General features: G+C 38.5%; 5 protein-coding genes and 1 non-coding gene across 6 annotated transcripts; 4 read left to right on the forward strand and 2 right to left on the reverse strand.

Annotated features, from left to right (window-relative positions):
* Window positions 1-84: 84 nt before the first annotated feature.
* On the reverse strand, window positions 85-598 carry LOC17892556 (histone H2B.8). The gene has a single exon (XM_006298769.2). It carries the CDS (start codon window positions 570-572, stop codon window positions 204-206), a length of 369 nt encoding a protein of 122 aa, XP_006298831.2. The 5' UTR covers window positions 573-598; the 3' UTR covers window positions 85-203.
* Window positions 599-870: 272 nt separating this feature from the next.
* On the forward strand, window positions 871-1,985 carry LOC17892704 (protein SLOW GREEN 1, chloroplastic). Its single transcript, XM_006298050.2, has one exon. The coding sequence runs from the start codon at window positions 900-902 to the stop codon at window positions 1,893-1,895; it is 996 nt and encodes a 331-aa protein (XP_006298112.1). The 5' UTR covers window positions 871-899; the 3' UTR covers window positions 1,896-1,985.
* A 487-nt stretch (window positions 1,986-2,472) lies between these two features.
* Window positions 2,473-3,559, forward strand: LOC17893583 (60S ribosomal protein L35-1). Its single transcript, XM_006298761.2, has 4 exons — window positions 2,473-2,568; window positions 2,665-2,800; window positions 3,088-3,244; window positions 3,343-3,559. The coding sequence occupies exons 1-4, from the start codon at window positions 2,565-2,567 to the stop codon at window positions 3,415-3,417; spliced, it is 372 nt and encodes a 123-aa protein (XP_006298823.1). The 5' UTR covers window positions 2,473-2,564; the 3' UTR covers window positions 3,418-3,559.
* Window positions 3,560-4,214: 655 nt separating this feature from the next.
* TRNAR-UCG lies at window positions 4,215-4,288 on the reverse strand. The gene has a single exon. It is a non-coding gene; the product is annotated as a tRNA-Arg (tRNA).
* A 3,083-nt stretch (window positions 4,289-7,371) lies between these two features.
* LOC17892698 (exocyst complex component EXO70H1) lies at window positions 7,372-9,898 on the forward strand. Its single transcript, XM_006297127.2, has one exon. The coding sequence runs from the start codon at window positions 7,688-7,690 to the stop codon at window positions 9,596-9,598; it is 1,911 nt and encodes a 636-aa protein (XP_006297189.1). The 5' UTR covers window positions 7,372-7,687; the 3' UTR covers window positions 9,599-9,898.
* Window positions 9,899-10,100: 202 nt separating this feature from the next.
* LOC111831611 (exocyst complex component EXO70H1) lies at window positions 10,101-12,419 on the forward strand. Its single transcript, XM_023786506.1, has one exon. The coding sequence runs from the start codon at window positions 10,310-10,312 to the stop codon at window positions 12,245-12,247; it is 1,938 nt and encodes a 645-aa protein (XP_023642274.1). The 5' UTR covers window positions 10,101-10,309; the 3' UTR covers window positions 12,248-12,419.
* Window positions 12,420-12,507: the final 88 nt, after the last annotated feature.

The raw sequence follows: 12,507 nt of genomic DNA on the forward strand, positions 1-12,507 counted from the left end.
TAAAGAAGAAGAACCCGATCAGATATTCACAAAACCGTTTTCAACTTTTACTTGATACACCCAAAAGATTTAGAAGCCCTAATCTCAGCATGAATCATAACGTAAAATCAATATCGAAGACTGCCGTGATTATAAAATATCAAAATTGATCCGAAATTCCCAAACGAGGATAATACAAAAATGATAGTAGAATAAAAGAGTATCTAAGAACTGGTGAATTTAGTGACGGCTTTGGTACCCTCAGAGACGGCGTGCTTGGATAATTCACCGGGCAACACGAGCCTAACGGCGGTTTGGATTTCCCGGGAAGTGATCGTGGGTTTCTTGTTATACCTAGCCAAGCGCGACGACTCGGTAGCGAGTTTCTCGAAGATGTCGTTGATGAAACTGTTCATGATTCCCATGGCTTTTCCGGAGATCCCGATATCAGGATGAACCTGTTTCAACACTTTGAAAAGGTAGATCTTGTACGTCTCTGTGCTCTTCTTCGTCTTCTTCTTCTTCATCTCGCTCCCTCCTTCTTTCGCCATCTTCTTCTCCGCTGGTTTCTTCTCTGCCTTCGGTGGTGCCATTGATTGATTTTTTATGACTCTTAAGATTTTCTTCAAATGTTAATGAATCCGAAATATCAATTGTCAATCTTTATATAGAAGTACTATACGAACGTGATTGGTTACTTTTTGACCGCCAGAGATCGCTTACGTGGCTTCTTCATTACATTCGTCGAGAGGAACCGATTATGATTGGGCTCCTCTAATGGGCCTTGGCCTTTTTTATAATTACGGCAGCCTTTAATAGTTACCTCGCTTTTTCGACGAACTGGATATTGCTCTGTTCTTGTCTTTCCCAATTCAGGGTTGACTTGTTTGATTTCTTGAGTGTTTTTATCAGAGGCAAAAATGGCGTCTCCGGCGAAGTTTCAATGCTCTGTACCAAAGTTAAACCTTCAGATCAAGCTCGAGAGAAAAGCTTCTCAAAATCTTTCGTTTCCCCATTTATTCAGAGACAAAGCAAAGTCAACACCAGTCGTAATCCGAGCTTCATCCTCATCTACTCCGTCGAATCCCAAACCATCGCTTCTCAAAACTACCTGCATCACACTCACCGCAGCCGCGGCTCTGTTCTCAGCATCCTCTTACCTCATCTCCAAACCAGCCGCGACGACTCCCGCTACTACCGTGTTAGAGGCGACGCTCGAGAAGCACCTCGAGACACAATCGAACGATGTGGAAGCTTTACTATCTCTCGCGAAAATCAAATTCAAGTCCGATAAATATGAGGAGACGATAGAAACTATGAACCGTCTGATCGAAATCGAGCCATACGAACAAAGATGGCCGGTTATGAAGGCTCGGATCCTTTCCTACTTCAGCAAAAGCGAATTAGCAATCCAAGCTTTCGAAGAGATTCTTTTGAGTGATCCGACTCGCGTAGATGCTTTACATTACTTGGTGATGGAGTTTTACGAATCTAAGCCCAAATTATTAGAGGTAGAGAAGAGGATCAAATACGCGATTCGAAGATGCAAGAATAATAATAATAAGAAGAAAGATATTCGCGGTTTGAGAATGTTGATCGCGCAGATTAAGGTAATGGAAGGAAACACGGCTGAAGCGATTCGGATTTGTGAAGAGCTAGTGAAGGATGATCCGGAGGATTTCAAGATATATCTGTTTCAAGGATTGGTGTATACATTGATAGGGAAGGGAGACGAAGCTGCGAAACAGTTCGAGCGAGTTGGTAGGATTCTTCCGGAGAATAGTCCGTACCTAGAGACTATGGTTAACACCAAGGAATGGGGAGCCATCGTAGATTACGATAATGTCTTCTGCTATTTATCCACCTTTACTAAGCTTTTTGTGGCTTCCTTGTTTGGGAAGCGAGGAGATGACTGAAAAAAGTACATTACTATTTAACACTCTTTTTATATGTGGTGTTTCTGATCTGAGTATTTTTATTTGTAGAAAGATTGGTGATTTAAACAATTTATGTGACTTGTGAGTGTTTGAGGAGGCTTCATTTACTTACTTAAAGTCTTATGTACATATACGTTGCCCTGATGTGATTGAAACTAAGACAAATGATGCATACGAAAAGGTCACGTTCGTTCGTTTAGATCCTTTTAGGCTTCTCACTTTTGAACTCATCACATCCCCCAATTCTTTTGATGCTTTTGGTTTTTGGCAAAGACAGAACACAACATGGATGGTAAAGAATGCTCTGTTTTGTTCAGTTCTCTAATATGGATGTTTAATAAGTCACTGAAATATGAAAAAACCTCAGGTAGTTTTTACATCGATCAAATTGTTAGACAGTAAAAAAACAAACGACCAACAACAAATTGCGCGCTAAGGCCCATTTAGTATCATCTTTAAGTCATGCTATGAATAAATATGGGCTTGACACGACCCAGTTAGGAGTCTAAGAGGGCTTTTGTTTCTCTCATAAAACAAAGAGGCTTCGTATATAAAATCCCCTCCCCTCAGAAATTAGGGTTTCTGATTCTCGGAGCCAAAAGAAGAGAAAGCAGCCGCGCAGAAAGTTGAACACAGGACAAGCTCACGATGGGTACGGCGATGGCTATTCCCTGAATATCTTCTGTCTGTTTTGTTTTCAACGAAGGATTACGTCTGATTAAATCATCCATTTGTTTATGTTTTCTAGCGAGGATTAAGGTTCACGAACTGAGGGACAAGTCGAAGAGCGATCTTCAAAACCAGCTCAAGGAGCTTAAGGCTGAGCTCGCCCTCCTCCGTGTCGCCAAAGTCACCGGTGGTGCTCCAAACAAGCTCTCCAAAATGTACGTTTTCGATATTAGCGTAATCATTTCTAGATTTAGAGTGTCTAAGATTCTAAATTAAAATCTTCGTAAGCTATTCTCTTATTTGAATTTGACAATAGCTTTGCTATGCCCTTGGAGATTAGAAAACGGAGTTTATAAACGTTAGCTTATATGCAGTCTATTTATCCTCTCTAAGCGTTTGGTGAATCCATTGTCTTGTCTTGAATGTGAATGTTGTTTTGGTCTTTACATTTCCTGGTTTGGATTTGAATCTGAACATGTAAGTTGTGTTTTGTAATATGCAGCAAGGTGGTCCGTAAATCCATAGCTCAGGTTCTGACAGTGTCCTCCCAGAAGCAGAAGTCTGCTCTAAGAGAAGCATACAAGAACAAGAAGTTGCTTCCTCTTGATCTTCGTCCCAAGAAAACCCGTGCTATCCGCAGACGCCTCACTAAACACCAGGTCTGTCCATTTTCCTCTAATCAAATTCAAACACCACTCTCAATGTGTTTTGGTCACTGCGAATTCTAATATTCCTACCTTGTTTCGTGGCATAACAGGCCTCTTTGAAGACAGAGCGTGAGAAGAAGAAAGAGATGTACTTCCCAATCAGGAAGTACGCTATCAGAGTTTAATTTTATTTAGCTACTAGAGAGACTGTTTCAGCTTTTGTTTTTGATGGAAACTTGTTGTTCTTGTTCTTCACTTTTGTTATCAACTCAAACAGGTTCAGATACTTTGATTTTGGTTCCTATTGATACTTTGCTTTTATCTTTTCCAAGTTTTTTTATAATTAGATGAACTCGAAGATAAAAAATTAAACAACTCTCTCTATCTCAGTATCTCAGCTTTAATACGACATGAACTTAAGAGTTAATAGGGTAACAATATGTGGTTTTGTTTTACTGGAAATTTTGTTCTGAATTTGATTTTAGTTCGACTGTCTACAGTATTGCTAAATTCGAAGTGGCAAAGAAATGGATGTAAACATCCTCGGTAAATTGTCAATACTGTTGAATTATATTTTGGAGAACTTTGGTTTTTCTAAGTTTTCCCATCTTAACCTCGAGAGTAATATCAAATGTGCGAATACTGTGTAATCAATTAGAAAAAATGTCCTAGTAAAAATGTTTGTGGAAAAGCAAATATAACAAGAGAAAATACAGTAATATGATGATGCATTGTTTACGATAGCACAAGCAAAATATCAAATGTGTAAAGAATACAAAGGAATCTGTTAGAATGTCGTAATATGGAACTTCCCACACAGTGAAGTCGGAAGTCGGAACCATGATGCCATGCATCATTTACGATAATAACGTCTGTTTTCGTCGGTTTGTAATTGGCCAGTTGACCTTTTCTCCCCCACAAAAATAATAATAATTTTTTTTTAAAAGGGACAAAACATGACAAAAACGTTAAAAATCCAAAACGACCACAGTGGGAGTCGAACCCACGACCTTTTGATCCGAAGTCAAACGCGCTAATCCACTGCGCTATGCGGTCCCTCGTTTGTTATTCATTGTCTATCATATATTACTGTTACTCTTCGTGTTTCGGTATTCATATTAGAATTTTTTTCCCAGGGGAAAAAGTTACCAAACGTGGGTTTACAAACAAAAAAAAAAAAAAAAAGTTACCAAACGTATACAAAAAAGTAACGAAAATGCCAATATCTCTTGCAGAAATATCTGAATGGTACCACTCAAAAGACAAAATTAGTATAGTTTGGCTACATTAATACGGAATACGTTTTTAATTTTCTTGGAGTAGAAAATTATTTCATTGATCAATATTGTTTCTGTTTTAAGTACGAATTGTAGTCGGTGGAAGGATTAGAAAAAGTTTACGCGGTGCTAACTCGTAATGTTATGTGGTTCCTATCAAAAACTTGTATTATGTGGTTTTGTTTCATATATTGATTTTGTTTTTTTGAAAGCAATGCCACTATATATCGTGGAGTGTTTACATTCCAAGCAAAATATTTATAGAATCTATATATTTATTTGCTTCATGATGATTAGTGTACCATAAATATTCATAGAAAACAAAAACAAGAAAAATGAAAAATTTCACATGTTTTTGATTACTCTGGATATATACAAAAGTCATTGTATATGAACTAATGCTTATATTGCTAATTTAAAACTTGGATCGCTAGATTATTTAATGCATGATGTGTTAATTATTGAAGACTTGGAGCCTAATTTAACATTTAATTGGAATATAAACTTTATAATAAAAAATAATAATTATTAATTGCTTTGTCCATTTTTTTCAAAGGGGAGTACTTTGTCGTGAGTCATGATCGGGACTGGCCTGAGTTTACGTGTACGTCCGGACAAGTCATCAAAGAACAACCGTAAAAACTTGGAAAACTATACGATGTGTAAATTGTTTCACAGCAACACCAATCATAACCTTGGAATAAACTGAGCCAACAAATACGATGTCTATATCAAGTTATCGAACTCATGCATGTGAATATTATGAACCAAAAAAATTAAGGATCCATGACTAAAGGGGGTTCATCTACGTTGCCTTGTCAGTTGATTTGAACCCTCGAAAGAAATTCAAAGATAATGACGATTTTTTCTTCTTTTAATAATTAATTTTGAATCTCTTTTTCAGATAAATCAGACATATATAAAAATTCAAATCTTCTTGAAATTTAAGACGTTTAGAAATGGTTAACAATGATCAAACTATAATTTATTAATCCACAAATGAATTTAACCACTAGACTATACTATAAAATTGACATACTGTGTTGTTTTTCATATATATGATCCGGTCCGAATATATAAGGAAATGGTCTCATTTTTTACATTTTTGAGTTTATATCACAAATTTACATTTTTGAGGAAGTTTCTAAATGCTTATCTTCCAAGTAAGCTGTTATGAATTTTTCACAAATTTACACCTAATTAACCATGAATCTTTTGGTTTGTACAGTATGTAGGAATATTATTTATATACACAAACCTCCGCGTTATACATACATAATCCTTGACAAACAAAGAAGCAAAAATACATTTTGGTTTGACGCATTTTTTGCGTATCATCTTTTTTCGTAGTAAAAATATGGTTCTAGATTACTCTTGAGTCTCGACTAAATATGGTAAACGTATCATGGTCGCTATATTCTAAATTGAGATAGTTCAACTACGATTCATAAAACTCATTAATCTAAAAGGCAAAATGAAAAAAAAAAAAAAAAAAAAAAAAAGAACCAACGGGGACAAGTCGATAAGTGATATTTCGGTCGCTCTTTATTTTCATTTTTGTTTCCTGCCGACTACTATCCATTAGCTATTTCAATATTGGAAAATTAAAATAGCTATGTTATATAAGTAATGTAGTGATGTTGAATGCCTAAATAGCTTCGTTCTACTCTTAGTAGTAAAAGCACAATCGACTTTGTAAATATAAAAAACAGTAATACATTAGGGCTGCTATATATTGTTGGGTTGACGAATATATATGTCTCGAAGAAACAACGTATATATATATATATATATATGTATATATATATATATATCAGAGCATATGTATCACTGTTTGATTTTATTAAGGCCTTGCAAATATTGAAAGTTGAATTTTGACTTTGATAACAAGGAAGAAGATTTTGATCACACTATTTTAAAAACCATTTTGTAAAACTGGAATCCACATATGAATATGGATAGGCTATATATCTTATTAGCTGTATAAGCTATCTATCTATAACAAATTTGTTGACAAAAAAAAGTTTATCTATACATAGTTAGTTAACACGTGGTTGAAAAATATGATTTTATTAGTCCATTGTATCATTATATCGAAGAGTTTGAATTTCTAACTATATATCTTACGTATCAATGATGATCATTTATTTACAATAAGTAATTCAACTATAGCTGATCTGGTAGCTAGGTTGTATATGGATGAGATTGAATTTAAGTAATGATGTGATTTATTTTTATCAAATAGTATAATTTTTGTTGTTGAAAATAGTATAATTTGTGAACATAGCTCTTTAGGTAATGAAAACGTTAAACTGGGAACCTCACATACGTTTTCAATATGAAGAAAGACAACAAAATAAGTGTGCATATCTTTCAAATCCTAATAAGAAAAGAAAGAAGATTTTGTATTTGGTAGATACAGATATTATAAAAATTTCCTGGTTGTAAGAAAATTACTCAAGTCGTTATACAATATTTGCGGTCGGGGTGTCAACGTCTATAAGTTTTTTTCGACATGTATGACGCGATCCATTGACCTATTCTTTTTTTTTTTAATCATTTAACTTTCCAAATTCAGAATCTATTTTTCCGCAAGACATATTGAGATTTGTACCATCCACAATAAGTAACGAAATAAGATTCTAGGTTTTGTAATCGACGGACAGCTCATGAGTCAAGAAGCTTACCACTTAGATGAGATCATATATATATATATGCATTCGTTGTTTGTAAACGCTTACGTTTAAGAGTGACTTTGGTAATTCACATAAATAAAAGTTTAATCGTCAACACTTAGATTTATTTCAAAATTACTTTCTAAATATAGTCGTAGTCGTAGACTTATAAATGGATTTACTAAACGGTAAAAAGAGTTGACGTCACACTCAACAAAATCATAAAATCCCCAAAGTAAAACAAAATCGACAAAAGTCAAAAGGTCAATAACAACATTTTTTCCTCCACACAAATAATAATTGTAACGACGTCGTTACAACGCTGTTTGATTTGTATTGGTTTCTTCTATAAATACCCCTTTCAACGACTAAATCTTCTCCTCTCATCATAACTCTTATCACCAACTTGCAATCGTTACAAAAACCATTTTCAGAATCTTTCTCTCATCAACGACAAAGACTTAACACAAACTGAAGTCTCTAGAAATTTCCACGACGACTCGATGACTAGGAAAGCGATGATTAACATCTGCTGCGTGGCCGTGACGCCGTCGGACCAACAGCCTCCTCTCACGTTAACGCCTCGCCAGAGTTTGGAATCTGCGGCCATCTATGGAGTCATCGAGTCTGCCGCCGACATCATCGAGAGATGGAACACTGAGAGCTCCTCCTACGCCAAAGTTACTTCTATGTTCTACGAGAACAAACCAGAAGCCATGATGTTCATCGAACGAGTTAAGGATCTTCAGAAGACGATGGATGTACTCGTGAGTGAGGATCCAAACTCGGAGAGGCTCATGAGAGCTCATAAACTCATGCAGATCGCTATGAAGAGGTTACAAAAGGAGTTTTACCAGATTCTTTCGATGAACCGTGCTTATCTTGATCCAGAATCTGTCTCTACTCGATCCTCACTTACCTCAGCGAGATCTAGCTACTCAGACTTCCCAGAAGACGTGGAAGACTCACACAACGGCAGCGTTGACATCATCGTGGAGCTGGAGGAGGTTTCTAGCAACGTCATGACGGAGTTAAGAGCAATCGCTGAGTGCATGATCGGTTCTGGTTACGCTAAGGAGTGTTTGAGCATATACAAAACCATTCGTAAATCAATCATCGACGAAGGGATTTATCGTTTGGAAGTTGAGAAGACGAGTACCGGGAAGGTGAAGAGAATGTCATGGGAGGTTATGGAGTTGAAGATCAGAAGCTGGTTAAAAGCTCTCAGTGTTTCCATGGAGACTTTGTTCAGAGGCGAGAAGATTCTGTGTGATCACGTCTTCGAATCCTCTGATGCACTCAGAGAGTCTTGCTTCAGCGACGTGTCACGTGACGGTGCGCTTCTTCTCTTTGGATTCCCGGAGAGCATCGCTACCAAAACAAGCAAGAAACACTCCCCGCCGGAGAAGGTTTTCCGGCTGCTTGACATGTACAGCGCCATCGCCGGAAACTGGCAAGCGATTGAATCAATCTTCTCATTCGACTCGGTCTCCGTCGTGAGATCTCTAGCTCTCAAGTCTCTCGTCTCTCTAAGCGAATCGATTCGATCACTACTGGTGGATTTCGAATCCGGAATCCAGAAAGACTCGTCCAAAGTGGTGGTTCCCGGCGGAGGAATACATCCTCTCACTATCTCCGTCATGGATCACCTCTCACTCCTCGCTGACTACAGCAACGTACTCGTCGATATCCTCGCCGGATCTCCACCGCCGGACAGATCATTGCTACCGGAATCTTACTTCAACCTCTCCGAAAGCGACGACTCGCCGTCGTCGGAGCTGGCGCTGAGATTCGCGTGGCTCATCCTCGTCCTCCTCTGCAAGATCGATCACAAATCGAACCACTACAAAGATTTCTCCGTGCAGTATCTCTTCCTAGCCAACAACCTCCAGCACGTGGTCTCACGTGCACGTTCCTCGAACCTGAAGCAACTCCTCGGCGAGGACTGGGTCAAGAGGCACTTCGTTAAGATGAGGCAATTCGCCGGTAGCTACAAGCGCCTGGCGTGGGGACCTGTGGTGTCTTCTTTACCCGAGAATCGTACGGTGGAGATGACGCCGGACGAAGTGAAGGATCTGTTTCGAAAATTCAACGAGAGCTTCGAAAACGCGTATGGTAGACACAGTGTCTGCGTCGTAGCTGACCCAAAGCTACGAGACGAGATAAAAGAATCGATAGCGAGGAAGCTGGTCCCGATATATCGCGAGTTTTATAACACGAGAAGCTCTGTCGTCTTGGCGGGAGCAGCGGCCGGTGGAGGAGGGAACGGGAAGAGAAACTTGAGCACAGTTGTCCGATTTACCCCTGAAGATATCGAAAACTATCTGTCTGATTTGTTCTTAGAGAAGGGTAGTTCGGGAACTTCACCTTCCTCGTCTCCTTCCTCTTGTCGGTCACGGCCATCTCTATCCTAAATTAGAAAAAAAAAAAAAAAAAAGAGTTAATAATCGTCTTAAATGTAAAGGCAAGTACTACTAAATCTTTCATGCTTCTTTTGGCAGTGATTGTTACGCAAAGAAAAAAAATACCAAATTTCGTTATTAATTCCATAATGAATTATGGACAACGACATAAAGTAGAGATAGCTATATTTTTTGTTCTTTCTTTGTTACAGTTCACGGTTCTTTATTAAGGTTTCGTCTTCGAACATCAAAGTAAGTATGTCACACCTTTGTCTGTAATGTCTAATGATACAGGGGATTGGGATTATTTAATTTATCCCATAACAAAGTCGCAATATTATTTATCATTTTTATTTGAAAGTAGAAACTCTGATCCATCCATGGCGAAGACACGTGTAAGGAGAGGATGAGTCAAAGGCCAACGGCACATTCTTCCTCATATTTCTCTACGCGTGTTTTGTAACCACAATGATGAGTCAAAGGACCTAAATCGATAATTATTGTTACGTAACAGATAAATAATTATCTTAGTTTCTGTTCTAACGACGCCTCCCTGCGTTTGGATTCAGTGGTAGGTTCTTCAAAAGGGGAACCCTTTCACCACTACTTCTTGAATCCATATCGGAGGCGAGGCGTTTCCGATACTAATGTAATGTAACTTTGTCCTTGACATCCATTGTTTTTTTCTCCTTCAAAATTACTGCAACGACATTTGAGAATATAATGCAAGAGATAAGATCAAAGATGAGAAGCAAGAGCGGTTTTAGTTTTTTCTCTAAGATAACTTCTTCTAAGAAGAGGCCTTCTCTCTCGATACCTAGCAAGAGTTACGATTTGTCAGGGATCGACAAAACAACCGATAACGCTGCTGAGATCATCGAAAAATGGAACACCGAGTATGTTTCTCCGAACAAATTTTATTCTCTGTTTTATGAGAGCAAGCGTGATGCGAAGAAGTTCGTGAAGCGCGTTAAGGAATTACAAAACGCGATGGATTTATTGATTAGAGAGGACCCGAATTCAGAGACACTCCTTAGAGCTCAAAAACTGATGCAGATTGCTATGAAACGGCTTCAAAACGAGTTTCTCCAAATTCTAACAATGAATCGTGCGCATTTGGATCCTGAATCTGTCTCCACTAGATCACCTACCTCTGTCATGTCCAACGATGAAGATGCTTGGCACGAGTATCGTTCGGCTGGAGATTCCATCATGGAAGTTGAGGAGGTGTCAAAGAACTCTAGGAAAGAGCTCAAGTCCATTGCAGAGTGCATGATCTCTGCTGGTTACGCAAAAGAGTGTGCCAGTACTTATAAATCCATCAGAAAATCTATAGTTGACGAATCCCTTTACCGTCTCGGAGTTGAGAAAATCAGTTCTTCCAAAGCGAAAAAGATGCCATATGAGGTTGTTGAGTTGAAGATGAAGAGATGGATAGAGGCAGTTAAGGTCTCGATGAAGACCCTCTTCACTAGCGAAAAGAGTCTTTGCGATGAAGTTTTTGAGTCCTCTGCTTCTCTTAAAGAGTCTTGTTTTAAAGACATCTCTAAGGAAGGAGCTCTTCTTCTGTTTGGATTCCCTGAAATAATTGCCGTAAGAGACAAGAAAAATCCACATATGAAGAAGATTTTTCCGTTACTAGATATGTATTGCGTGATCACAGAGAACTTGCTTGCCATCGAAGTTATTTTCTCGTTTCCATCAATTTCGGCTGTTCGAACTCAAGCTCATATCTCACTTAGCCGTCTTAGTGAGTCGATCCTTTCGCATTTGGTTGAGTATGAATCTGAAATACGTAAAGACTCGTCGAAGACGATGGTTCCTGGTGGAGGAGTTCATCCAATGACTATCTCCACAATGGACCACATCTCTCGACTCTCGGAATACAGTAGTTCTCTCATGGACATCCTCAACGGATCAACATCATCTTCTTCTAAATCACTGCTTCCAAAATCTTACTTCAATGTCACGGAATCCGATGAATCTCCAACGTCGGAGCTAAGAGTACGATTCGCGTGGCTCATTCTTGTTCTCCTTTGCAAAATCGACGGCAAATCTGAGATTTATAAAGACTTCTCCATGCAGTATCTCTTCTTAGCCAACAATCTCCAACACGTGGTCTCAAAAGCGAGCTCCACGAACCTGAAGCAGCTCCTCCGCGACGACTGGATCACAAGACATTTTGAGAAAGTTAAGCAGTTCGCTAAGAGCTACGAACGGCTAGCATGGGGTCCATTGGTGTCGATGTGTCCGGCGATAAGTACTTCTGAGGCATTGGATATGTCGCCGGAGGAAGCGAAGATGCAATTCGAAAAGTTCATCGAGAGCTTCGAGAACACATGCGAGGCACATAGCGAGTGCGTCGTACCGGATCCAAAACTATTGGACGAGATGAAATATTCGATCGGGAGAAAACTCTTGCCGATATACCGCGATTTTTACAACGCACATAGAAACGCAGTGATATTGGTAGGAAGAGAAGATGGGTGGAATGTCCGATATACCCCTGAAGATATCGAAAACCGCTTGTCGGAGCTGTTTTCCGGCAAGGGTATTTTGGATAATCGATATGTTTGTACTGCAGATTTATGTCTTGTTAGAACAGCTACTTCTCCAACTCCCAGACGAAAGACACGATCTTTGTCATGCAGAAGATTTTGAAGGGGGAAAAAATAATTTTTCCTGTCATTTTTTTTCTCCCTAATATTATCGTATGTAATAACATCTTTACTGATGTGATTAAAAGTGTAACGCTTTACGACATACAAGTAACACGGTATGAGGTATTGTAACTACCATTAAATCGTCATTTAAAAAAATAAATGCGACGATGAATTCGCCATCATTTTCATATTCGGATAATGCATTAATTCACCATCATATATTAGAATCTTTGGTCCTTTGTGGTGGGGTGAGGACCA

The sequence above is a fragment of the Capsella rubella genome, unplaced genomic scaffold (genome assembly GCF_000375325.1).
Source record: "Capsella rubella cultivar Monte Gargano unplaced genomic scaffold, Caprub1_0 scaffold_3, whole genome shotgun sequence".
NCBI lineage: Eukaryota > Viridiplantae > Streptophyta > Magnoliopsida > Brassicales > Brassicaceae > Capsella > Capsella rubella.